At 44.6% G+C, this 27,019-nt stretch overlaps 1 protein-coding gene across 3 annotated transcripts; it reads left to right on the top strand.

Moving 5' to 3' along the window:
• Positions 1 to 1,760: 1,760 nt before the first annotated feature.
• LOC112240017 (E3 SUMO-protein ligase RanBP2) lies at positions 1,761 to 23,458 on the top strand. 3 transcript variants are annotated; one of them, XM_024408404.2, is made up of 30 exons: positions 1,761 to 2,047; positions 2,632 to 2,699; positions 2,784 to 2,895; positions 3,173 to 3,325; positions 3,676 to 3,906; positions 3,990 to 4,132; positions 4,308 to 4,503; positions 4,592 to 4,892; positions 4,974 to 5,155; positions 6,529 to 6,716; positions 6,975 to 7,098; positions 7,429 to 7,590; positions 7,799 to 7,936; positions 8,147 to 8,278; positions 8,395 to 8,604; positions 9,275 to 9,346; positions 9,473 to 9,602; positions 9,730 to 9,830; positions 9,952 to 14,659; positions 15,217 to 15,294; positions 17,212 to 17,373; positions 17,478 to 17,558; positions 17,669 to 17,838; positions 19,526 to 20,114; positions 20,279 to 20,389; positions 20,539 to 20,684; positions 21,100 to 21,373; positions 21,476 to 21,648; positions 21,786 to 21,959; positions 22,373 to 23,458. In XM_024408404.2, the coding sequence occupies exons 1-30, from the start codon at positions 1,976 to 1,978 to the stop codon at positions 22,676 to 22,678; spliced, it is 9,687 nt and encodes a 3,228-aa protein (XP_024264172.2). In that variant the 5' UTR covers positions 1,761 to 1,975; the 3' UTR covers positions 22,679 to 23,458. The 3 variants fall into 3 exon arrangements, with proteins under 3 accessions (XP_024264172.2, XP_024264166.2, XP_024264176.2); XM_024408398.2 differs by having other exon boundaries at positions 17,666 to 17,838; XM_024408408.2 differs by lacking the exon at positions 15,217 to 15,294 and having other exon boundaries at positions 1,766 to 2,047; positions 17,666 to 17,838.
• The last annotated feature ends 3,561 nt before the right edge of the window (positions 23,459 to 27,019 follow it).

Here is a 27,019-nt window from a genome sequence, read left to right as displayed (position 1 = left end):
CAGACACCTGGGCTATGTTACTGATGCTACTCTCAATCACATTACTGTGCAGCAGAACTGGGTTGAATATACAGTACCAGTCAAAAGTTTTGACACACCTACTCATTCCATGGTTTCTTTATTTTTACTGTTTTCTACATTGTAGAATAATAGTAAAGACATCAACTCTGAAATAACACATGGAATCATGTAGTAACCAAAAAAAGTGTTAAACAAATCAAAATATATTTTATATTTGAGATTCTTCAAGGTAGCCACCCTTTGCCCTGATGGCAGCTTTGCACTCACTTGGCATTCTCTCAACCAGCTTCATGAGGAATGCTTTTCCAACAGTCTTAAAGGAGTTGCATGGTAAATTGGAACGATTGGAATTGTGCCAAAAGTGCAAATTCTTGGCACCCTGCATACCGGTAAGCTAAATCAAGAACATGTCAAGTATTTGAAAGTATCTAATGTATGTACATGTGCTATTTGAGCCAGATTTGCTAGGCAGCTTCTTGAGCGAGAGAGTAGCCTCCATCCCAGCAGTTGAGGTCATATAGAGAAGTCAGATTCGTACCAGAGGTTTGTGTACATTTTTCAGGATGTATTGAAATATTATCCAAAGATAGTACTGAATAAGGTGACACGTGTATGCATATCTCATATAGAGCTTTTTGTGTGTCCACAACATTGTGTGTGGTGTTATATTGTTCAATTCATATTATTTCACAATTGTTACATTTCCTTTGTGCTTTTATCACACAGACAGTAAAAATGTAAGACGTTATGTCACTGAAGGGTGTTTTGTAAACTTGGATAACAGATGTTTGTATGTTTTTGACAGTATTTTCAGAATAAACATAACCCACTTTTATCAACGGTAATGGAATCAAATAATATCTGGAAATACTTTTCTCCATTCTTTACATGTCATGCATTACATTGTCTTTTAAAAGGGGGGATAAACATAACAGATACAAACAATTCCATTGATTTAGGATCTGCTTGTAACTGCAATGTTAATTTTTCCTTTTACTTTAGATGAGTGCATGTATGAGTACTGTAAGATGTGTGAATGTGTGTTTTTCCTAGGTGTAAGCTCAGCTATCCCCTTATGGCAGTGTGACTTCTATCTAGATGCTCATAGGAAGTAGAGAACTGCCGGTTAGAGAGAAAAGCATTCTATCCCTGTAGAAAACATGAATTTAGTTGAGTTTTAGTGTTCCGCTGTGTTAAACTTTACTTGGAAGAAATGTGTTTTGCATAGAGTGATACAATTCCACATTCCACTGCTAAATGGGAATTAATTTAAAACCCTATGTTTTTCCTCTGTCGTACTACAATATGCTATGCTACATTCAAAGCCTTGATTAGTGTTCGCCTTATGCTTCTTACTTTAATTTTGGTTTGTTTCTAGATGTCATCATATTCAACTTATTGACTTCTGAATAATAAATAATCCTGCTACATGTTTCTTTGTGCATTTGATGTTTTAAAAAAAAGTATTTTCTTAATGTCTGTCTAAAAACGTATACGAAATCAAATATTGACCATCACATGAGATCCTACAGTAATTATATTTATTTAACCTTCAAGTCCGTTGAACACATTATTTACAATGTCGCCTACATCGGCCATATGGGATTCCCAATCACGGCCGGTTGTGATACAGCCTGGATAACTACAGCCTACTAACGCGATTGTTTTTGTGCAATAACAAAAACAGATTGCATCTTTTCTCTAATGAAGCATAGGCTATTGTATTTGTATTCAATATACTGAATTAGCTTTCGGCTAGTACACGTTCAGTGTGTACTTTTTCAAATGTGATTGGATAAGTCTTGACCAATCACAGCTCGTGGTTGGAATCCACGTGAGTGCCGCTGCCATTTGACGTTCTCATGGCTAGAGTGGAGAATAGGATTCCTGCCGATTTTTGTAATTCTGTGCAATTCTAGTTTTGAAATAACAAGAAAATACGCTTTACACAGCCATGCGGCGAAGTAAGGCCGAAGTGGAACGCTATATTTATTCAGTACAGAGTTCCTCTCCTTCACTCAAAGAGGTGAGTCCAACCGGCTTCACTTCATCCTGCGTGTATTAGCTAGCTAAGCTAACGGCCATGATGGCCTGGTATGATAGCTAGCAGTACTGCAAGCATTGAAAGTAACTAGCTAGCCACAGACTAAATCTGAAACAACAAGTAGCTAACGGATCCTTCATTTTGGATAACTAACGTTCGCTAACTACGCTGGCAAATGTGACACTTCTCAAGTTCATCCATCGCAGTGAAGAATTCAGTGTGTGGAAAACGCGCGGGCAACAGGGCTGGCTATATTTTGAAACATCTCATGCATTAGTTAGTGTCACTCTTCCTATGACGATAGCCATGATCGCCTTTAAAAATAAAATCCTAGTTAGTTAGCAATTTTATATTTGAATGGATCTAACTATCTTGTGGTATTTCCAGGAAGCTGGTACGATTTTCGTATGTATTAGGCAACTAAGTTAGTTGGCTACCTACGTTTTTAGTGAACTTTAAAATACAATAGGTAACCATGTCTGTCTTCAGTAGTTGGCTAACTAGCTGTTATAACTATGAGTTTAACCTTATTTTAAACTAGGCCTTCATATGTTCTCTTTCCACAGAAACCAATTAAAGGATTTTTATTTGCTAAATTATACTTCGAGGCTAAGGAGTATGAACTTGCTAAAAGGTATGCCCTGAACACATTGACATATTGAAGTGGGTATCTACATCTTTTGTGTGTTTATTCAGAATGTCTGGTCCCCTCTTTTAGACATGTTTCAGAATATCTGACTGTGGCTGAGAGAGATCCCAAAGCACACAAGTTCCTGGGCCAGCTTTATGAGAGGGAAGGAGATATCAACAAGGCCGTAGGATGTTACAAGGCAAGCTGATATTCCTGCCAGTTGCTCACTTACTTATTCATGTTCTAGTATCCTATTAGTCTGTCCATTAGGCTTTGTCAGTCATCCAGTTGTATATAATTTATTTGAAGAAACGTCTAAAGAAATGGGGTGATTGGAAATTATTACATTGATAGAAGTCATACTCTATCTGTAATATTAAAGCTGATCCCTAAAAAACAAAAACCGGCTATGCCGATTGCAAACCTAACTATCTGACAGTGTAAAGATGCTTTCAAGTCTTTAATTGTGTGTCCAGCGGTCTGTGGACCTGAACCCAGCCCAGAGGGACCTGGTTTTGAAGGTGGCTGAGCTGCTGGTCAGTAAGACAGAGAGAGACAGCAGAGCAGAGTTCTGGGTGGAGAAAGCTGCCAAGTTGCTGCCTGCAAATCCTGCTGTCTTCAACCTCAAGGTAAGAACTCTAACACCGTATTGATTTCCTGTATTAAAAGCATTTTGGGCTTTTTGTAAATGGTGTGGCTAACCTGAAATAGTGTGTCAAGGTTAAAGACTGCCTTCATTGTGACTGGAGGATTGTTTAGAAACTTGTGGCACAGGGTTGACCCAAGATCACTACCTGCCTGTTGAGTTGGCAGCTGTTTGATGCATATTCCCTCCTCGCCCTCTCTCTCCCCTCAGGAACAGTTGTTGAGCAGCAGACTGGTCCCGGGGACTAGAAACTTCTGTTCAAAAAATAATCAGCTGTTTAAAACAAATCTGCTCTTTAACAATCCTTGCTAACTCTCCTTCTACCCCCTATAGGAGCGGCTACTGAATCGACAGGGCCAGCAGGGACGGAACCAGTTGTTTGACCTGCTGCAGGCAGAGCTGGCTATGAGACCTGGCGATGCCCATATCAACATAAAGCTGGTTCAGCTGTTCTCCTCTGATGGCAGGCTGGAAGAGGCTGTCAAACACTGTCTGGCTACAGAGAAGAGAGGCCAGCTTAGATCCAGCTTGGACTGGTACTCTACTGTAGTACACACTCTACAGGTCAGCAGGATGCTCACAAAATACAATATACACTTATGGAATTACATATACAATGGTAAAGTGCTTAATTTGGTGTTTCTCAGGATTTCCTAGCCCAGCCCAGTGTTTCATCCAATGAGAAGATGAGTAGACATCTGCAGAGAGAGCTACTTTTGGCCCACTGCAGCCTGCTGAGACTGACCCTGTCGGGAAAAGGACTGCAGCCTAGCATCAAGGCCCTTGGGAGGTGTGTTTGTCAGAACCAGGCTAGGCAGGGAAACGTGACTACTGGTACTGGCTATAGTTAATCCATGCTTAGTCTACCAACAGAGTTTCTGCATTAGAGCGTCACTCTGTAGAGTCCTACTAGATTAGTAGCGGTGTGTTCGAACCTTATTTAACACCTGTCTCGCTCTGTGTAGTTTTGACTGTGCGATGCAGGGCCTGAAGAAGACAGCGGGCAGTGTAACAGATGATCTGTCTGAGGTCTATGTGGAGATGAGGGGACATCTGTACCTGCATGCTGGCACTCTGCTACTGAAGATGGCTCAGGAAAGAGAACAGCAGTGGAGGGCTGTCATTGACCTGGCTGCTCTCTGCTATCTACTGGCTTACCAGGTAATGCACACAAACTAGAAGCTTTGTATTTAGCAAATGACAGTGTCTTTCATGTTGTATCCAACTTCTTTTCATTCTTTCTATTTAGGTCCCGGGGCCGAAGAGCAAGGTGACTAAAGGGGACCAGTCTTCTCTTCAGCATCTGGAGCTGCTGGCCAGTGACAGACAGAGCCAGGCTGGACACATGCTGCTTAACCTCAATCCTGACACTCATACCTTTGTCAGAGAGGTGGTGGAGGCGTTTGGTAACCGTAGTGGTCAGGGCTCTCTGTTTGAGCTTTTGTTTGGGCTTCAGGCTCCGGCCGGTACTTCCTTCATCGGCAACGACGACATCCGCTCCATCAACACACAGGCTCCAGCGATATCTGACCTCATCAAACGGGACAACGGTATGTGTGTGGGTCTACACAACCGGAGACGAGCTGATCTCACAAGTTCCCTGTGTAACCCTGCTCCTCTCCTGTCTTCAGGCTCCATCCAGCTCAAAGGAGGTGACCTCCAGCAGCTGTGTTGGCTGGGTCTCCAGTGGTCTCTCATGGCCCAGAGGCCTGCTCTGAGGGACTGGCTCAAACAGCTGTTCCCCAGGCTCATCCTGGAGACCTCCAAACTGGACACCAACACACCTGAGTCCATCTGCCTGCTAGACCTGGAGGTGGGTGTGGCTGGGGTGGCTCTACAATATCTGTCTCTACAAGGCTCAACAGCCTTGTAACAATCTTCTAATACTGTCCTTTGAATGATATCGTTGATTGTTTTCTTTTGCTTAATTTTTTATTTATACAAAGACCTTGAATGCTCTAAGACAGTGGTCACCAACCGTTTCTGAGTCAGGATCACTTTCTGAGTGAAAATGCATGCCGAGATCTACCACTGATTTATTTTTATTTTTTTATTAACATAAAAAATGTAAGCCTATGCGAAATTAAACAATTAAAAACAGTACTTTAGCAATGAGGTTTGTGGAGTATTGGGTCTACAGCTTACATTTTCACTGCATATTGGCTTTGCTTGAATTTACCTGCCAATGCATTGTTCAGACATTTAAAAAAAAAATCATATTTCAAAATTTGGGGTAGGCTATATGATCACACCAGTAATAGATCCATTGTTGTATTACTTGCGAGGCACAGCTGAGTGAGCATACATTTAAATCATTAGCGTTTTTATTTTACTGGGCTGATGGTGCCTGCATCTGCTGGTCAGTCTTAGCGGAGGGAGAGAGCAGCAGACTGAGGGTCCAACTGTCAACATCCCTCCGCTGACACTGACCAAAAAGGGACACCGTCTTCCAGCTGATGGCGGAACTCGAGTCGCACCACATTATTTCGGCCTCATGCACAAATTCATGTTGTGAACAGAGAAAGTGAAATATTCCTCAACGTAAAAAAAGACTCAAGCCACTAACAATAACACAAGCTTATCGATACACTTTCCTACTCATTCATTACCGCTGCGCTGCTTGTTGTATCCCTGAGTGGTAAAAAGAACGCACGTTTTATTGGTTATAAAAGTGTTGAATACAAAGTGTTGACAGTGCTGAGTAAGAACTTAAACAAGAACTCACTCATAAAACCAGCACCTCTGCTGTATTCGTTGACAGTCTCTCTAGTCATGGTTTTAAACATTTTGAAATCTCAGTATCAATTTTGCCGAGGATTTCTATTATGCCTGCTACGTTACTGCAGACTCAGTCATCTGAGCAATCTGATTGGCCAGCGGTAGCGTAGTGCACTTGATTTCCTCTCCAGGCCCACCGGGAAGGCAGTTTGTACCTTCAGACACATGAAATGGCAACCGTTTGCCTACCCGGTGCGCAGGGCAGCTGAATTGGCTGCGCCTACCACCAACAGCCCTAGACTAATACAAAAGAAATAGGAACACAAGGATTAGTTGGGTTTTTTACAGAAATGTTTGGCGATGGACTAGAAATGCCTTGGAGATCGACAAGTCGAACGCGATCGACCGGTTGGTGACCACTGCTCTAAGAACTAATGCAATACACTGGGGTGATTCTCTCCTCTCTAGGTGTTCCTGTGTGGGGTGGTGTGGTGCAGTCACACCCAGCTCCAGGAGAGGGCCAGGATCACTTCTACTGGTCAACAGCAACTCCATGAGCCCCGCTGCCTGCCCCTGCCCCTCCTCCGCCTCCTCTCCACAGACAGACAGAGGGAATGGTGGGACGCCGTCTACAGTCTCATACACAAACAAGCTGCGTGAGTCACTATGGGTTCATCGCTATACTTATATGATAGATGGCTGAAATCAAGCGTTTTACTACCCAAGCTAGCTCTGTAAAAGTTACCCAGACACCATTCCCTCCTCCCTCACTTGAACTGATCACAGATATTATATAAGTTGTGTTAAAATGTAAAGGCCCATGATGGAGAAATCAAGCTGACTGGTGACTGGTTAACATGACTATGGTTCTGCTTCTGTCTTTAAAAAAAAAATATATATATTTTTTTAAATAGGCCTGGCATGTCAGCCAAACTGAGGATGACCGTTCAACATGGACTAATCACCCTTCGAGCTGGAGAGAAACATGGCCTTCAACCAGCCCTGCCCATACACTGGGCCCAGCACCTCAGCTCAACGGTATACACCTCTGCCAGACGTCAGACCTGCCTTTTTCTGTCACACACTACATAAGTCTACATGATATGCTAGGCGTCTGTCTGAAATGATTTCCCCTGCCATTTACTCAATAGTATTTATAACTTCCAATTAGTGTATGGTCATTAATTATAACTCTTGGTCTAGTCAGAATAGTACACATCAGCAATTTCCCTTTGGTACAGTAAATGATGTCTGCTTTAAACTACTTCTGAGAATGCGACTCAGAACGATGAGTGCTTCGTTATAATGGATGATTTGAAGCAATGCCATTTCTGCATTTAGATTTAACACCTGCTGTGTTGTTCCCAGGGGGTTGGTGTGAACTCCTACTATGACCAGAAGGAGTACATAGGGCGTAGTGTCCACTACTGGAAGGTGGTGCTCCCCCTGCTGGACAAGATCAAGCAAAGACGCAGCATCCCTGAACCCCTGGACCCCCTCTTCATACACTTTCCCTCTAGAGACATACAGGTGAGCGACCAACACAGCTGCTTCTCTGACCGATTGGATTAGAACCTAGCCTTCCACAATACTTGTTAGTCTACTGAGTTAAAGCATTGACACGTGTAGACTTTTCATATCACTGATGCCAATTGTGAAAGTTGACAAGTCCAGGCTTAATATATGCATTGCTCTATTTTCATTGGTTAGTGAGGTTGCGTTTGCGTGTTAATCTCAGATCCCATCAGTGAAGGGCTTTGAGGAGGAGGCCATGGTAGCATTTGCAACCCTCTTGGATGTCGAGGGGAGGACAGAGGAGGCTATTACTACTCTGGAGACCATCAACAACATCTCATCTAACTGGCACCTAGCTAGGGTATGTAGTGAGGGGTTCACTGCTCTACCTTGCTCTGGTAGTCAATCCCCTGCACTTCTCCCACTCTGCGCTTTAGTGCCATGCCTTCTAGTGCAGCTGCCAGTAAAAAAATAAAAAAATAAATTGTGTGCAGGCAGCATTTATTTTTTAATGTCTTACCATAAATGCATTTGTTATGAATTGTGCCTTTTGATATATCTCTGTGTGTAGATCTTCCAGCGTCTGTCTGAGGAGGCTGGTAGTGGGGTGGAGGAGACTCGGGACAGGTGTGTCATGTTCCTCAGAAAGTTCAGAACTTACCTGTCCAAGATCTACAATGCCAATGCTGACGACATGGACAAGGTTACACACTTCAATATGCGGCATCTATACACATGACTATTTGCCATAAATATGTAATCGAAGATTTAAGAGTTGGAAGCATGACATTCAATCATATTCTCCGTGTGTTGTTCCAGCTGCCTGTCTCAATGGAAGAGGTGATGGATCTCCTGAACGATGTGAACCAGCAGCTAGGGGAGATTGGAGAAGCGATGGATGAAGAGGGCAGACCGGTCCACTTCAGCCCTCAGTTTACTGAGCCTGCTGCCTCAGTCGCTCACATCAAATTCGCCCCTTTAACCCCTTCCCCCAGCAAGAGCTTTGTCCCTTCCTCCAAAAGACACATGGTATGATAAATGTTGACTTGTAAACATACACTGAGTGTACAAAACATTAGGAATACCTTTGTAACATTGAGTTGCACCCCATTTTGTCTTTAGAACATCCACAATTTGTCAAGACATGGACTCTACAAGGTGTTAACATGCTGACCCATGTTAACTCCAATGCTTTCCACAGACGCAAGTTGGCTGGGTGTCCTTGGGTGGTGAACCATTTTTGATACATGCAGGGAAACTGTTGAATGTGGAAAAACCCAGCGGCGTTGAAGTCCTTGACACTCAAACCGGTGCACCTGGCTCTTACTACCATACCCCGTTCAAAGGCACTTAAAAATGTTATTGCCCATTCACACACCATCTCTCTCAATTGTCTCAAGGCTTAAAAATCCTTATTTAACCTCTCCTCCCCTTCATCTACACTGATTGAAGTGAATTTAACAAGTGACCTCAATAAGGGATCATAGCTTTCACCAGGTCCGTGTGTCATGGAAAGGGCTGGTGTTCCTAATGTTTTGTACACTGATGCTCTTCCTATGGTTTTTAAACATGGACATTCATGTACTTCAGTTTTAGATTTACCGTACAGGTTTTTTCTCACCTAAATAATAGAAATAACTTGACATGAAAAATATAATGAAAATGTTATTTTTCTCCTCCGTTTCCTGATTTCCCCAAGACACCACCTCATTGGGCAGAGCACCAGAAGTCCCTCCTGCAGATGCTCTGCCAGCAGGTGGAGGCCCTTAAGGTCAGCCCCTGGCTTCATTGTCTTTGAGGATATGGGAGATGTTGCCCATGTCACGTGTGCCTATTAATTCAATTATAGATGTCCATGCATGGTTTCTGTGTTAAGTATTGTGTGGTTGGGTTGCAGAATGAGGTCCATGACCTGAGACATAACTCATCAGACAGCATGGCGTCACCCCACCAAAGGATGTATGGGGCTGAGAGCATGCAGGAGGGCTACCCCCCAACACAGACCTTCCATGTAGCACCCCTCACCGGTAGGAACGCAGTACACAACTGAGTTGTGTAGTTTCGGGCTGTATTATTAGGAATACTGAAATAGCAATGTTGCTAGGATATTAAATTATGACTGTTGATTTGAACCTTTTCTCTTTTTGTTTACAGTTGCCACCACACAAGCCCCATCTATGTATTTCAATCAATCCCCTGCTTATAACTCCGGACAGTATCTCCTTCGTCCTGCAGCCAATGTTACCCCAACAAAGGTCGGTGTTTATACCTTGATTTTTCTTTGAGCATTCAGAATGGTTTAGATACTTGGAAGTGGGGGAGTATTTTCCGTGACAAATTTGAATTAGGATTGAATTAATTTTCCTTTTGTCACAGGCTCCTGTGTATGGAGTCAACCGCCTGCCACCCCAGCAGCACATGTATACCTACCAGCAGCCCACTAACACTCCTCCCCTGCAGTCAACACCTGCCTGCATCTACCCTCCTCAAGACCAGGTCTTCGGCACCCCCCTCCACTTCGAGTCACCAGCAACCAGTCTACTCTCCCCATACAGCGAGGAATACTACGGCCACTCTCAGCCCACCACCAACCCTCCCCTCCCAGAGCCTGGCTACTTCACCAAGCCCTCAGTCGTACCTGTCCAACCACCAAAGAGCATTGAGGGGAAGCCTGTGGACTTTGGGAAGATCGCCTTTGGCCAGCAGGTCCCTGCTGAGCCTCTTAAGGTGCCTGGCTTTGGTGCTGGAGTAGTAGCCCAGTCCACTCCATCATCTGCTGCCTTTAAATTCAACTCCAACTTCAAATCCAACGATGGGGACTTTACCTTCAAAGCCAAAAACAGTGAGAACCTGTTGGGGCTTCTGACATCAGACATTCCCACCAAATTGGAGGGCCCCTCAGAGGTTGCGCCTCCTAGCCAGGGAGGGATATTTAGCTTTGGCACTAAAAGCGTGGCAGGCTTCTCCTTCACTGATGCAGCCCAGAGTCGGGACAAACCAAACCTGTTTGAAAAAATTGAACAGCCATTTAGTTTCACTGATCAGACCAAGCCGGTATTTGGGCTGGAAAACACAGCGGAGGAGAAAGGACCGGAGAGCGATAACGACAGCACACATGTGGAGGAGGATGAGGATGGGCCTCACTTTGAGCCCATTGTGCCCCTCCCTGACAAAGTAGATGTGAAGACTGGAGAGGAGGAAGAGGAGGAGATGTTCTGTAACAGGTCCAAGCTATTCAGATTTGACGCAGAGACAAAGGAGTGGAAAGAGAGGGGGATCGGCATAGTCAAAATCCTAAAGCACAATACATCAGGGAAAGTGCGTCTGCTGATGAGGAGGGAGCAGGTTCTGAAGATCTGTGCTAACCACTACATCACGCCAGATATGCTCCTGAAACCAATTGCTGGCTCTGACAAGTCCTGGGTTTGGAATGCCATTGATTATGCAGATGAGGAACCAAGGCCTGAGCAACTGGCCATCCGGTATAAAACGGCAGATGAGGCATTGCTCTTCAAAACAAAGTTTGAAGAGGCTCAGAAGATAGTTCCCAAATCTCCAGAAAAGCAGCAAGATCAGCCAGATAGGAAAGCAACTTCTCCTAATTCATCTGCTCCTCAGGTGACAAACTTTGCTGCCCAGTTTGCAAAGAAGGACGGGGAGTGGCACTGCAATGTGTGTTATGTAAGAAATGCTGCTACAATTATGCAGTGTGTTGCCTGTCAGACTGCCAACCCTAATTCCCTGTCAGAGACAGACAGCAAACTGGCTACTGAAACCAAAGGCTTTACTAGTGGGGCAGCTTCAGTGAGAGGATTTACTTTTGGATTTGGAGCTGACTTGTCAAAAGACACCAGCAGCGCAGGATCTATTGGAAAGGGATTTGGGGCTTTTGGAGCTCAGATACCCTCCTCCTTTACGTTTGGAACCAGTGGCACCACTTCTTCTATACCTGTTGCTGGTTTTGGAGCCCAGTTTGGTAAGAATAAAGAAACCACAGCAGAAGTAGCAGCAGAATCAAAGCCCTCAACCATGCCATTTGGCTCTGGATTTGGTGTCCAGTTTGGCAAAAAGCCAGGGCAGTGGGACTGTGACACGTGTGCTGTAAGAAACCAGGCCTCCTCAAACAGTTGTGTTTCTTGTCAAACTCCAAACCATGCAGCCAAAACTGTTGTAGATAGAGCAGCAGCATCAAAACCCTTAACCAATCCATTAGGTTCTGGATTTGGTGCCCAGTTTAGCAAAAAGCCAGGGCAGTGGGACTGTGACGTGTGCGCTGTAAGAAACCAGGCCTCCTCAAACAGTTGTGTTTCTTGTCAAACTCCAAACCATGCAGCCAAAACTGTTGTAGATAGAGCAGCAGCATCAAAACCCTTAACCAATCCATTAGGTTCTGGATTTGGTGCCCAGTTTAGCAAAAAGCCAGGGCAGTGGGACTGTGACGTGTGCGCTGTAAGAAACCAGGCCTCCTCAAACAGTTGTGTTTCTTGTCAAACTCCAAATCCCTCAGCAAAATCAACAGTTGAGGTAGCACCACCACCAAAGCCAACAGTGTCGGGATTTGGTGATCTTTTTGCTAAGAGGGACAGACAATGGGACTGTGACACCTGTCTAGTGAGGAATGATGCATCAGTTTCTAAGTGTGTTTCCTGCCAGACACCCAATGCTAGCAGCACCTCCTCTCTTGGGGCCATGTTTGCCAAACAGGGGGGACAGTGGGACTGTGACACATGTCTAGTCAGAAACGACAGCTCTGCTAGTCAATGTGTCTCCTGTCAGACACCCAACACTAAGAGCACAGCCACCCCCTCCAGCTCATCCTTCAGCTTTAGCTTTGGGAGTCAAAGTACATCTACTCAGCCTGTAGGCAATGTGTTTAAAGCAAACTTCAACAGTGACAGCTCTTTTCAGTTTGGCACAAGCAAAGTTGATACAGGTGCCCCTGCATCCTTCAAGTTTGAGACCCCTCAGGCTGAAAGCAGTGGCTCCAGTGCTGCAGGCTTCTCTTTCAATATGCCCGTCCCAGCAGGTGGCTTTAAGTTTGGCACTCAAGAAACGGCAAAGGAAACCCCACCAGATGAAACTCAGACTCCTGCTTCAGGGTCTGCGTCCATGTTCCTGAAGAATATCGCAGAGCAGCACAGAGAAAAAGAGAAGGAATCTGGGGTCGGTATATCTGCATCAGTGCCTTCAGTGGACAACACCGATGAGAATGGCAAACCCAATGACTTCAGTTTTGCAGATTTGGCTAAGAACTCACAAGGAGACTTCAAGTTTGGACAGACCGATTCCAATTGCAAAGACTTCAGCCATGGTGGCGAGCAGCTGTTCACATCCCTTCAGTCAAACCAGTGGGCAGACACTTCCGCTGACCAGGATGAAGAGGATGTATACAAAACCGAAGAGAATGACGATATCCAGTTTGAACCTGTGGTCCAGATGCCTGATAAAGTGGACCTGGTCACAGGAGAGGAGGATGAACAGGCCCTTTACTCACAGAGAGTAAAGCTCTTCAGGTTTGACGGAGACATCAGCCAGTGGAAGGAGAGGGGTGTTGGAGTCCTCAAGTTCCTGAAGAATGCCACCAACGGCAGGCTGAGGGTGCTGATGAGGAGAGAGCAGGTCCTGAAGGTGTGTGCCAACCACTGGATCACCACCACCATGAACTTGAAGCCCTTGGCTGGTTCCGACAAAGCTTGGATGTGGCTTGCTAATGACTTCTCAGAAGGAGATGCCAAACTGGAGCAACTCGCTGCCAAGTTTAAAACCCCTGAGCTGGCTGAGGAGTTCAAGCTTAAGTTTGAGGAGTGTCAGAGGCTCCTGTTGGACATCCCACTGCAGACTCCTCACAAGCTTGTTGACACAGGCAGAACTGCACATCTCATCCAGAAGGCAGAGGAGATGAAGTCCGGTCTGAAAGACCTTAAATCCTTCCTGACTGATGACAAAACAAAGATCAAGGAGGACGACAGCCAAGCTAACATCACAACAGCCAGTAACACCTTAGCTCTGATCATCAAGCCCCATGTGGAGAGCACTGGGCCTACCTTAGAATGGGACAACTATGACCTGAGAGAGGAGGCTCTGGACGACAGTGCTGACACATCTGTCTACACCTCACCCCTAGCAAGCAGCCCTATCAGGAAGAACCTCTTCTGCTTTGGAGAATCCACAGCTGGCTTTAACTTCAGCTTCCAGCCTGTCATCAGTCCTACCAAGTCACCGGCCAAGCTGAACCAGAGTGGGGTGTCTGTGGACGAGGAGCAAGACGTGACCCAGGAGGAGGAGAGGGATGGCCTGTACTTTGAGCCTGTGGTTCCCCTGCCAGACCTGGTGGAGATCTCCACTGGAGAGGAGAATGAAAACGTGTGTTTCAGCCACAGAGCAAAGCTGTACCGCTATGACAAAGACCTGAACCAGTGGAAGGAGAGGGGCATCGGAGACCTTAAGATACTGCAGAACTACGACACCAAACGAGTCAGACTCCTCATGAGGCGGGACCAAGTCCTGAAGATCTGCGCCAACCACTGGGTCACGTCTTCTATGAAGTTGGAGCCCATGAAGGGTGCTGAGAAGGCCTGGGTCTGGAGTGCCATTGACTTTGCTGAGGTAGCTGAGGGAAATGTGGAGCAGTTAGCAGTGCGGTTTAAACTGCAGGATGTGGCCAACTCTTTCAGAGACATCTTTGACGAGGCTAAAACCGCCCAAGAGAATGAGATTCTGGTCACTCCCATAGCCTCATGTGAGACCCTTCCTCAGGAGGTAGGAACAGCTCCAGGGATGACAGTGTGTGGACAGGCTGCTGTGGCCATCCTGGAGGAGACCACCAGAGAACGGACAGAGCTGACTTCTGAGACTTTCCACACCCCTGACAGCAAGGCCTCCACTTCCACACCACACAGCCCTCTCAACCCCTCTAAGATGGTGATGTCTCCTCCCAAGTTCCTCTTCGGAACCGACTCTCTCCAGAAGATCTTTGGCAGCAGCCTCCTGTTGTCCAAGGAGGATGGTTCTTCAGAAAGCTCCAAGGCTAAAGACATCGGTTGGACCTCCCAGTCCTCACCTACATTCAAAATCCCAGAAAAGGGTAATCCTTTTATTGTTATCCTTTTTTAGTTGATCTTGTGAACTGCTTGTTTTTGAATGGTGATTTCCCCCCCCCCCTCCCACGATGGAGTTTTCACACAATTTGACCCCGTTGTGATTCCAGTCATGTCCCATTGGTTCATCTCATTGCTTCTTCCAACAGCCCACACTGTTGTTAGCACAAACTTAACCCAGTCACTCCCATTAGCCTAATTTACATCTACTTCCTTTCCCTTGTAATTTAATGATATAGTTTAAATATGATAGCAGATGTCATCAATTATATAATTGAGTACGCTTGTACTGTACACTTGCCTAGTAATCAAATCCCCTAAGGATAATGCAGTCACTCCATTTTCAAAGAATTATATCATCTTCATGAAGGCAGATGGAGACAGGACAGAATTTAGAAAGATTGTAGAATCCATTACACTTAGATAATGAAATGATGTTCAACTTGAATCTTACTGAAGACTTATTTCAATACACTTCAATTTCTTAATCCAACCCCCCCCCCCCAATTCCAGCTTGTCTCACCTGCCAACCATTATTTTGTAGGATTGGATTTTAGGCTTTTCAAAGATAACCCAATGGCTTTTTGGACCAGCACCTCATCCACCCAATTTGAGCCCCCAGGTACTCTGTCACTGCACTGTGTGTGTGCTGTGACACGTCACCTACACATTTGTCACCTGGCTGGGCCTGCTTTGTAGCCGGTCTTAACCCGCATGCAACGAGTGGAACATACAAACCTTTAGTACAACAACCTAACGAGCTGCATGCCATCTGAGACTCGAGTTACTGTTACTCTAAAGCAGGGTTATTCAACGCTTACCTTACAAGATCCAGAGACTGCTGTTTTTTTTTCTTCTACCTGATAATTAATTGCTTACACCTGGTGTCCAAGTCTAAATCAGTCCCTGATTATAGAGGGGGACAATGAAAAAATGCAGTGGAACTGGCTTTGAGGTCCAGAATTGCATTCGAGGGCACTCCTTGACATGTGTCACTAAAGCTACAAGAGGGTGGAACACATTTTCAAACTTTGCTTGTTAGGCTTACTGCGAATAAAAGTTAGTCAAGCTGTTTAGCTAATGGAAAGGTGAAAGGACTAAGTTCCTGGTAGCGGCTGGTGGAGTGTTGGCGATGATAGAGTTCTTCTCCCTCTGTTGAAAGGAGACACGGCCATGCTTCCTGACAGGAATGTACTGTCACACACACTTCAACGTCACACACATTTTTAGTCCAGGGTGGGTAGCAACAGTGTGAAAGGCAACACCTTGTCTGGTCTGGTTCGTTCCAGAGATTTCCAGTATGTCCCAGATTTCAAACCCAGGTACAATGTGTATGTTACAAGCGTTTGTTTTTCTACCACCGGATGGTCATCTATATTAAGGTCATACCAAAGATCATTTTATTTTATTTTGAATTTTATGCACACGCTTGAAGTATCAAAATATGAAACAATTGATCAAATTTAATTTGGCCTGCTATTAGCCCCATACAAATACACAGAATAACAGCTTTACTACATGGAACAATGTGTCTGTCCTGTATCTGAGAGAGATAAGAAAGATCAGGAAACTTTATTTTTTATTTTTTACATCCCTTATTTTTGGCACTAAACAGTGTCCATATACTAATATTATTATTTTTCAACTGGTACCAGGGGACCTTCAGACAAGTCTTGTAAGGGCTGTGGCCATCTTAGAGCAAAAAAACCTACATGTTCGTGTCTCACCTTTCCACAGAGGGGTTATATTAGTATGTAGCCCAAACTGTCCGGATGCTACGTGCCACGTTGAAAGTCACTGAGCTCATCAGTACGGACCATTCTACTGCCAATATTTGTAAATGAAGATTGCATGGCTTTGTACTCAATTTTTATACACCTGTCAAATGGGTGTGGCTGAAATGGCAAAATCCACTAAGTTGAAGGTGTCCACATACTTTTGATCACATACTTTTAGTGTCTCTAGCTTAAACTGACAGATTTTTATGGGGATGTTTGTATTAAGCTAATTGGCATATGATTTGGTTTTAGAGAACCAGTAGGAAATGGTAACTGGAATCCTATATGGTTGGCCTCGTGTACAGTATACTGTAGATCCATGGTTCTGATGTTTGATGCCTTTGAGATTCACTTCCGCAATAGTTAACGCATTCTCAGAGATATGAGACTGCTTGCTTGGTGTGGTGAAATGCATGATGTCAATATTTTTGAGATGCATGTGTTTCGGTTTGGAACTAACCCTAGACACTACCTCCTTGGTGAAATGGTTTTGTGACTTTTTTAGCAGGTGAACCATTTTTAGGATATTAAATGTTAGCCTGTCTGCCCTACAGTACCAAACAACCTTGCAGCATAGTTGAGTCAAGTCTTAAAATGTTCTGTAGATCCATTTATTGTACAGCAATTTGGGATTATATTATGCAAATTCACCTTGTAGTAAAGTTGCATCATTCTGTTACTGCCTTCAACGTCTCTGTTCTGTATACTCCTCTGTAGGAAGGGGTCTCCTGAGTTGTCTCACTCTTTGTGTTGTGTTATAGCACCCCCCCAGGCAAAGGCTGATGATGACAGTGAGGTGGAGGTGGTGTACGAGAGGCAGCCGACTGCGGAGCAGGCTGCTTTGGCCAGGGAACTCTTGCTGCCTCTCACCTTCTTCTGCTACCAGAACAAACCAGGAAACACTAGTGACGACCAGACGGACGGTGAGAAATGACACCAACGCTCTCTTGCGAAACTTTTCTACTTGTATGAGCAAAGGTTTACGCATTGTAGTTGACCGTGTTGCTAACGTTAGTTTGTGTTGCAGATGAGGACTTTGAGACTGCAGTTAAAGCGCTGAATGGAAAACTGTACCCGGATCCTCCTGAGAGAAAGGCTGCAAATTCTGGTAAGTTTCATAGCCAAACTGGCTATAGAGAGAGGTATGAATAGCCATTGATAGGTTGGTGAAATTTCTTGCCAAATGTTGCCTCTCCAATAACCTTCTCCTCTCAGCAGCTCAGGCCGAGATAGGTGCTGAGGGTCTGTACCCGGAGGTTGAGGTGGTGTTGGAGAAGAGGTCTACTCCAGATGAGGAGCAGAAAGCCAAGCCGCTGCAGCTGCCTCCAACCTTTTCTGATGTAGTCGGCAAGGCAGAGAAAGACAAGCCAGAGGACTTCAAGACGGAGGTATGCAAAGCACAAGAGACTTCTATAATACACTGCTCAAAAAAATAAAGGGAACACTAAAATAACACATCCTAGATCTGAATGAATGAAATATTCTTATTAAATACTCTTTTCTTTACATAGTTGAATGTGCTGACAACAAAATCACACACACACAATTATCAATGGAAATAAAATGTATCAACCCATGGAGGTCTGGATTTGGAGTCACACTCAAAATTAAAGTGGAAAACCACACTACAGGCTGATCCAACTTTGATGTAATGTCCTTAAAACAAGTCAAAATGAGGCTCAGTAGTGTGTGTGTGGCCTCCATGTGCCTGTATGACCTCCCTACAACGCCTGGGCATGCTTCTGATGAGGTGGTGGATGGTCTCCTGAGGGATCTCCTCCCAGACCTGGACTAAAGCATCCGCCAACTCCTGGACAGTCTGTGGTGCAACATGGCGTTGGTGGATGGAGCGAGACATGATGTGATCAATTGGATTCAGGTCTGGGGAACGGGCGGACCAGTCCATAGCATCAATACCTTCCTCTTGCAGGAACTGCTGACACACTCCAGCCACATGAGGTCTAGCATTCTTGCATTAGGAGGAACCCAGGGCCAACCGCACCAGCATATGGTCTCACAAGGGGTCTGAGGATCTCATCTCGGTACCTAATGGCAGTCGGGCTACCTCTGGCGAGCACATGGAGGGCTGTGCGGCCCCCCCAAAGAAATGCCACCCCACACCATGACTGACCCACCGCCCAACCGGTCATGCTGGAGGATGTTGCAGGCAGCAGAACGTTCTCCACGGCGTCTCCAGACTGTCCCGTCTGTCACGTGCTCAGTGTGAACCTGCTTTCATCTGTGAAGAGCACAGGGCGCCAGTGGCAAATTTGCCAATCTTGGTGTTCTCTGGCAAATGCCAAACGTCCTGCACGGTGTTGGGCTGTAAGCACAACCCCCACCTGTGGACGTTGGGCCTTCATACCACCCTCATGGAGTCTGTTTCTGACCGTTTGAGCAGACACATGCACATTTGTGGCCTGCTGAAGGTCATTTTGCAGGGCTCTGGCAGTGCTCCTCCTTGCACAAAGGCGGAGGTAGCGGTCCTGCTGCTGGGTTGTTGCTCTCCTACGGCCTCCTCCACGTCTCCTGATGTACTGGCCTGTCTCCTGGTAGCGCCTCCATGCTCTGGACACTACGCTGACAGACACAGCAAAACTTCTTGCCACAGCTCGCATTGATGTGCCATCCTGGATGAGCTGCACTACCTGAGCCACTTGTGTGGGTTGTAGACTCCGTCTCATGCACCGCCAGCATTCAAAGTGACCAAAACATCAGCCAGGAAGCATAGGAACTGAGAAGTGGTCTGTGGTCACCACCTGCAGAACCACTCCTTTTATTGGGGGTGTCTTGCTAATTGCCTATAATTTCCACCTGTTGTCTTCCATTTGCACAGCAGCATGTGAAATTTATTGTCAATCAGTGTTGCTTCCTAAGTGGACAGTTTTGATTTCACAGAAGTGTGATTGACTTGGAGTTACAATGTGTTGTTTAAGTGTTCCCTTTATTTTTTTGAGCAGTGTATATTCATTTGTTTGCACATGAAAATGAACCTCTTATGTGGCATTAGGATATAAGAAATTAAAACTACTATAGTTCTCTCAAGCAAATATTGATGTTTTGGTTGTGTTTCAGGATGCAGAGAGAAGCGCACACCCTGTTTCATCTGAGGCTGTGTCCTCCAGCACCGGCGATACAGTGCCAGAACAACAGTTCCCAGACCAGTCCCCCAGCAGCCAGGTACAGGTTCCAGATGTGTCTGAGGCAGAGGTTCAGTCCTCTGCAGCAGAGGCGGAGTTCCCAGCTCAGTCAGTAACCATCCAGGAGGCAGAGGTCCAGCAGACTCCAGATCAGTCAGACTCCACTCCAACACGGTCTCAGACAGCGGTCTCCAGCAGCGGGGAGCAGGCTCAAACTTCAAACCCTTCAGCAAAACCTGTTGCTAGTGCCCCAGCTTTGGTGACTGCCTCATTTGGATTTGGTGCACAGTTTGTCAAAAAGCCAGGGCAGTGGGAGTGTGACGCATGTCTTGTTAGAAATGAGGAGTCTGCAAGCAGTTGTGTTTCTTGTCAAACTCCAAACCCTGCAGCCAGCAGTGGTAAGCAGGCTCCAAATCAGTCAGACTCTACTCCTGCAGCTACCAGCAGCAGCCCTATAGACCTGTCTACCAAGAAGACCTCGGAGCCGGACTCCACATCGACATTTACGACAACCATTACTCAGGGTATGAGATATTTATCATTGCAGAGCCCTTTGCATTCTACACTGATCAGGAAGAGCATGTCCCTCTTGTGAATACATTCAATGTACTCACAGCAGCACAGTGTCACTTGTGACACCAGTACAGCAACCTGTCTTCTCATCCTTTATTTATTTTCTTGTTTACAGATGCTCCAAACTCATTTGGCTCCTTGGGCTTCAGTGATCTGGGAGGGGAAGGGATCTCCTTCGCTGATCTGGCACAGAACACCGGGGGTGAATTCGCCTTCGGAAAACAAGGTTGACACTTCTACATTTTCTGAATACAGTTGACTGAAGGATATTCAATATGTGCTTAATTTTAAGGTTTTACAAGTTTCCATGACACAACTGTGAGCTATGTTTTAAGTGAGAACAAACATTTCAGTTTTAAAATGCTTCCTTCTTAGATTCTAACTTCTCGTGGGCGAATGCCGGGGCTACGTTGTTTGGAGCTGCAGCCCCACCCAAAGCTGAAGGAGGGGAGGAGAGGAGTCATGAAGAGGACGCTAATAATGTGGAAATTCACTTTGATCCCATAGTCACCCTACCAGAGGTACTTATCAATGCACTGCTACTAATCTAATTCAACTTAACCTTACTGGGAATGTCATCATTATAAAGTAAAGTATCCTTGGCTTGTGCGAGCTGGAACAGCTCATAGGTTACAGGAGCCTATCACCTGTTTTCTGAAGCATGATGCAGCTTAATGAACAAGTACACCCCCTCAACAGGATGCTAGGCTATTGCAGGGCCTTGCCCCCAATCTATCTCCTGAATTCCAAGCTGAGACTCCACGTCGTCATTATAATTTACTGTAAATGTGTTTTAGGTGGAGGCTTGGTCTAGAGCTGTCATGACTCCACATTCTATCTGTGACAGAATATTGCCTGTTCTATTTGATACATTTCTATACAAGTAATGTAAACTTACACCCTCCTGATTAACCTGTGCGTAACTGTGTTGTCTAGGTGGAGACTAAGTCAGGGGAGGAGGATGAGGAGATCCTGTTTAAGGAGCGTACCAAGCTGTACCGCTGGGAGAGAGACCTGGGCCAGTGGAAGGAGAGGGGTGTGGGAGACATCAAGATCCTCTTCCACCCCGATAAGAGGTTTTACCGGGTGCTGATGAGGAGGGAGCAGGTGCTGAAGGTGTGTGCCAATCACACCATCTGCCAGAGCATGGAGCTCAAACCCATGAACACCTCCAACCAAGCCCTCGTCTGGACCGCTACCGACTTTGCAGGTAGGTCTACACACAGCTCCGCCAAACACAGCGCTATGTAAATATATTGATTCTTATATAGTTGATGAATTGATAAATGTATTGATCCTGTGTTCTCTCCAGAGGGTGAGGGTAAGGTGGAGCAGTTGGCAGCCAAGTTCAAGACAGCAGAGCTGGCTGAGTGTTTCAGGAAGACCTTCTGTGAGTGTCAGAGCCGTATGAGCCCATCAGAGGCCTCGGCCCTCTCCCCCCAGATGTCCAGGGTCCAGGAACATTCCAGAGACGCCAACCCCCAGGTCAGTGTTTCCCGTGCCTGCTATTGTTTTGGTGGAGCGCCTAGCCTACAACTTTTGTCCCCTCCACCTAAAATCATTTGTTGGGTGTTTTACTAATATTATGGCCTGTAAAATAATCTATATGAAACTGACCCCAGGTGTACCTCTCCATCTCCGCTGACGACGAGCCGCTGGGAATGGTCACCATAGAACTGTTCTCTCACATTGTCCCCAAGACGGCTGAGAACTTCAGAGCGCTGTGTACAGGACAGAAAGGCTTCGGGCTGCGCAACTCTGTCTTCCACAGGATCGTACCGGACTTCATGTGTCAGGTGAGGGGGGAGTGTGGGGTTGGAAGGTTTCCGTTAAATAACACAGCCACAAAGTCTAAATTGGCTATATTGTAAAAATTCATGAATAAACACTTGCTTTTTTGTCTTAATATAAGGTTGTTGTTGGGTTTAAAATCAGATTTTAAGAAGATAAATTGTAGGAATATGTGTGGTTTATGACTGTGTCTATGTTAACTAGTGATGACCAGGTTAAACTGAAACCAGACCATACTCAGAACCACCAACGTACTTTCATAATCTTCAATACCATGTTTCCCAAATAGGTCAGTCAGTGCCTCTTGGAACACAAAAACAGTTTGTAAACCACAGCTATATCTAATTGAGCTTTTATCTGTATCTTGATAGGGACACATCAGATAGGAAAGACTTAACATCTTTCTGTCTGTACTCAGGGTGGCGACCTCACCAACCAGGACGGGACAGGAGGGAAGTCCATCTACGGGAACAAGTTTGAGGACGAGAACTTTGATGTGCGCCACACGGGTCCGGGGCTGCTGTCCATGGCCAACCATGGCCGAGACACCAACAACTCCCAGTTCTTCATCACATTGAAGAAGGCTGAGCACCTGGACTTTAAACACGTGGCCTTTGGCTTCGTCAGAGAGGGCATGGATGTGGTCCGCAGAATGGGAGAGCTGGGCACCAAAACTGGCAAACCCAGCAAGAAGATTGTCATCACCGAATGTGGACAACTGTAGAGCTTGAGCTCTGGTCACTGACTGGACAACTCCACTGTAGGGCTGAACATGTAGTCACTGACCGGATGGCAATGGGCCTTCACTCTGGTCATGGACTGGGGAGTTATAGCATTTCAAACTGAGCACAATTATAGTAGGCAGATGTCAAATGATACCCTATTCCCCATATAGTGCACTCCACTTGGGGCTCAGCTTAAAAAGAGTGCACTGGTAGCCCACTATGGGGAGAATAGGCTTTCATTTAAGACCGGCCCAGTGTCTCCTTCTGATGAGTGTTGCACTTTCTCCCTGCCGCATCCTGAGGGCTGCATGTCCCAGTGTGAATCCCCAGACTCTTTGTGTGTGTATAATGTACATGGACTACATTTAGTCTTTTTTTGTGCATGTGTTCCAATAAGAGTTGACAGCGCTGGTTCCTTCATAAGCTCCCTAACCCAATTTGTTTTGTGTAATTGTCTTAATTAAGATTATCGCAACCTTTTTTAAAAACCAACCATTGTTCGTTTTGTACTGTGTTCCTCTTGCTGCCTGTGTATACTTTTTTAGGTGTGTTTTTTGTTGTTGTGTAGGCTATACATTGATTTCATAATGTGCAAATTGAGACTCTACACCTGTCTTAAACTAATAGGTAGGAATATGAAGTCTGACAATTTGGGAGAGGTGACATACTAAATATATTTTATGGTCGGGTCACAATTGGGGTTAACAATTGTTATTGTCAATAAATAAATACAAGATGCTGGAGACTGTCTTTAAAAATAAAGTTGCTTTATAACTGAACCTTGTTTGATTTCAAATATACAGTACCAGTCAAAAGTTTGGACACATACTCATTCCAGGGTTTTAATTTATTTTTACAATTTTCTACATTCTAGAATAATAGTGAAGACAAACTGAAATAATACATGGAATCATGTAGTAACCAAAAGTGTTAAACAAATCTAAATATTTGAGATTTTTTGACGTAGCCACCTGTTGCCTTGACAGCTTTGCCCACTCTTGGCATTCTCTCAAACAGCTTTGAGGTAGTCACCTGGAATGCATTTCAATTAACAGGTGTGGCTTGTTAATTTGTGGAATTTCTTTACTTCATAATGCGTTTGAGCCAATCAGTTTTGGTGTGACACGGTAGGGTTGTTATACAGAAGGTATTTTACCAAATAGGGCTAAGTCCATATGACAAGAACCGCTCAATTAAGAAAAGAGAAATGACAGAGTGCTGCATCAGATGACCTTGGCCTCCACAATCACCCAACCTACTCTAAGACATGAAGATCAGTCGATCTGGAGACTTTCTTAAAGTGCAGTTGCAAAAAAAAAAGCGTTATGGTGAAACTGTCTCTCATGAGGACCGCCACAGGAAGGGAAGACCCAGAGTTACCTCTGCTGCAGAGGATAAGTTCATTAGTTACCAGCCTCAGAAATTGCAGCCCAAATAAATGCTTCACGGAGTTAAAGTAACAGACACATCTCAACATCAACTGTTCAGAGGAGACAGTGAATTGCTGCAAAGAAACCACTACTGAAGGACACCAATAAGAAAAGACTTGCTTGGGCCCAGAAACACAAGCAATGGACCACTGGAAATCTGTCCTTTGGACTGATGAGTCCAAATTTGAGATTTTTGGTTCCCACTGCCATGTCTTTGTGAGATGCAGAGTAGGTGAACAGATGATCTCTGCATGTGTGGCTCCCACTGTGACGTATGGAGGAGGAGGTGTGATTTAACTAGGCAAGTCAGTTAAGAACAAGTACTTATTTACAATGACAGCCTACCCCAGCCAAACCCTAAACCGGATGACGCTGGGCCGATTGTGCACCGCCCTATGGGACTCCCAATCACAGCCGATTGTGACATAGCCTGGAATCGATCCTGGGTCTGTAGTGACACCTCTAGCACTGAGATGCAGTGCCTTAGACCGCTGCGCCACTCGAGTGATAGTGTCATCAGCAAAGCATCCCCACACCGTCAGTGATTTGTTTAGAATTCAAGGCACACTTAACCAGCATGGCTACCACAGCATTCTGCAGCGATACGCCATCCTATCTGGTTTGCGCTTAGTGGGACTATCATTTGTTTTACAACAGGACAATAACCCAAAACACAGGATTTGTAAAGGCTATTTGACCAAGCAGAGTGATGGAGTGCTGCATCAGATGACCTTGGCCTCCACAATCACACAACCTACTTTTGACTGGTACTGTATATTTAACGTATTTGTATTACAAGTGAACAGCTAAAGAGGTGTTTCAGAATTAAGCTTATTCCCTTTTTTTACTGAACATTACAAATGGGCCAAGTTGACAATAGGATGCACATAAAAGGCTGGCTGCCTGGCAAAAAAACATATATCTGTATAATTAAAATACTGTTTGTCTATATTTTATAAATGTATTTTATAAATCTGTTAAAAAAGCTATTGTGCTTGCGTTTTAATGAGCAACATGAATATCAAACAATGATTTGGAAATACCTACTAGGGCTAGGTGAATACTGGTATGAAATCTGAATATAGCTACATTGTTTAGCTAACTAGCTAGGCTAATATTTTAGCTAAAATGCCACTAGGATATTGAGCAAGATGGTCAGCTAGCCACCAACAGCATTGACCCGGACCCTAGCTAACAAACCTTGTCTGCGAAACGTTTTCAATTTCGGAGTCGGGGCCTAAAATAACATTTCTGGTCCATCAGCCACTGTATCAAGTAGATAATCATTTTTACCAGCCAAAATATTTTTGTTCACTAAAATTACACCAACAAAATGGATGAGCATGCTTTGTGATGTTTATAAAACAAATGTATAACTAGTAAGAAGTAGTGGTATATTGTTTTTTTAAATAGTATTTTACCCGAAAAATACTCACCTACCCCTTTAAGTTTTGGGAGGTTAACGTGGTAACGTGACTCGAGGAGGGTTGCCATGTTCCTGGTTTCACTGACATATTAGACTACGTTAAAACGATGCTGCAGTTGAAACTGTGTTGGTCGCGGGAGGCAGGTTTTTGGGCTACCGGTACTTCTAAATTGCACCGCGGCCGCCATGGCATTTCACTTTAAAAATGTGTATATATATTTAAAAATACACATTTTTAAAGTGAAATGCCATGGTTGAAGCTGAAGACAATCAGAAATCATTCATATATATATATATATATATATATATGTTTTCGAATACTCATACTAACCGTACTATTAATGACGTTAATTTAGTATATAGTATGCTTATTGGTCATAGTTAGTATGCCACAAGTTCCCGTTTGACGAACTAAATTCGCCAAAATACGAAGTATACGTACAGTGGACACCAGTCACCACTAATACGCTGAGCTTCTCAGTATTTTTTTATTTACCTCACAAAGTGGAAATATCATAAAATACCTTTCTTTCCCTTGCGCAAAAACAGCTGTCTGTACCGAGCTCACTGGCGCAGGGAACTCTGGACCTGGAATAGGCTAGTTGATCAAATGTTTCCTGTTTGCAAAAGACAGCTTCGTAACAGATCCAGTTGATTGATTTGATACAATGTTGCACTTCACTAGTGATAAGTCAAATCAAGAAAGATAGAGAGGAAGGAAGACAGGCTGAGTAGAGACATGAATGTGATTAAAATAACCAGGATTTACATCAGTATATGTGTTTTTATTTGTTGGCTTGATAGGGTATTTTTTACTTACACCTGGATGTGCCTGGCCCAATCTCACCTGGCCCCACTCTACCTGCCTGTTGCGCCCCATGAAATCACAAATCGCATAATTTACACAGACCCACCGCGGACCTGAGTCTGGACTAGCATGTGAACGGGGGCATTAAGCTGATAAACATGCACTAAATCGATGCATTTAGTTATAACAAAGCTACAGAAATGTGAGCTAATGATCTCAAACAAGGTTCAGAATGTACACTCAGTGGGCCTACACATTGCACACTCTTTAGTTTGTCCATTTTTATCTCACACGTTTTTACATTCATTTTTCAAACTTTTGAATTTCAATAGCTTCTTGGTCATGTGACCTGTCCCCAACCAAGGTTCAGAATGTCCACTGACTACCCTTCTATATTGCACACTCTTTAGTTTGTCCATTTTCATCTCATAAGATTTTACATGACTTTTTCAAACTTTCTAATTTCATTAGCCCCTTGGTCATGTGACCTACTGAACTCAACCAAGGTTCAGAATGTAAACACAGTGGGCCTACACATTGCACACCCTTTAGTTTGTTCATTTTCATCTCACGTGGTTTTATATGAATTTTTTTACTTTTTAAATTTCAATAGTTCCCTGGTCATGTGACCTACAACCCTTAAACTACTTTCAGAATATCTACTGGCTAGCCTCAT

Source organism: Oncorhynchus tshawytscha, linkage group LG03 (assembly GCF_018296145.1).
Source record: "Oncorhynchus tshawytscha isolate Ot180627B linkage group LG03, Otsh_v2.0, whole genome shotgun sequence".
NCBI classification, from domain to species: domain Eukaryota; kingdom Metazoa; phylum Chordata; class Actinopteri; order Salmoniformes; family Salmonidae; genus Oncorhynchus; species Oncorhynchus tshawytscha.
The sequence above is the reverse complement of the archived record's forward strand: the minus strand, read 5'-3'. Positions and strand labels throughout refer to the sequence as shown.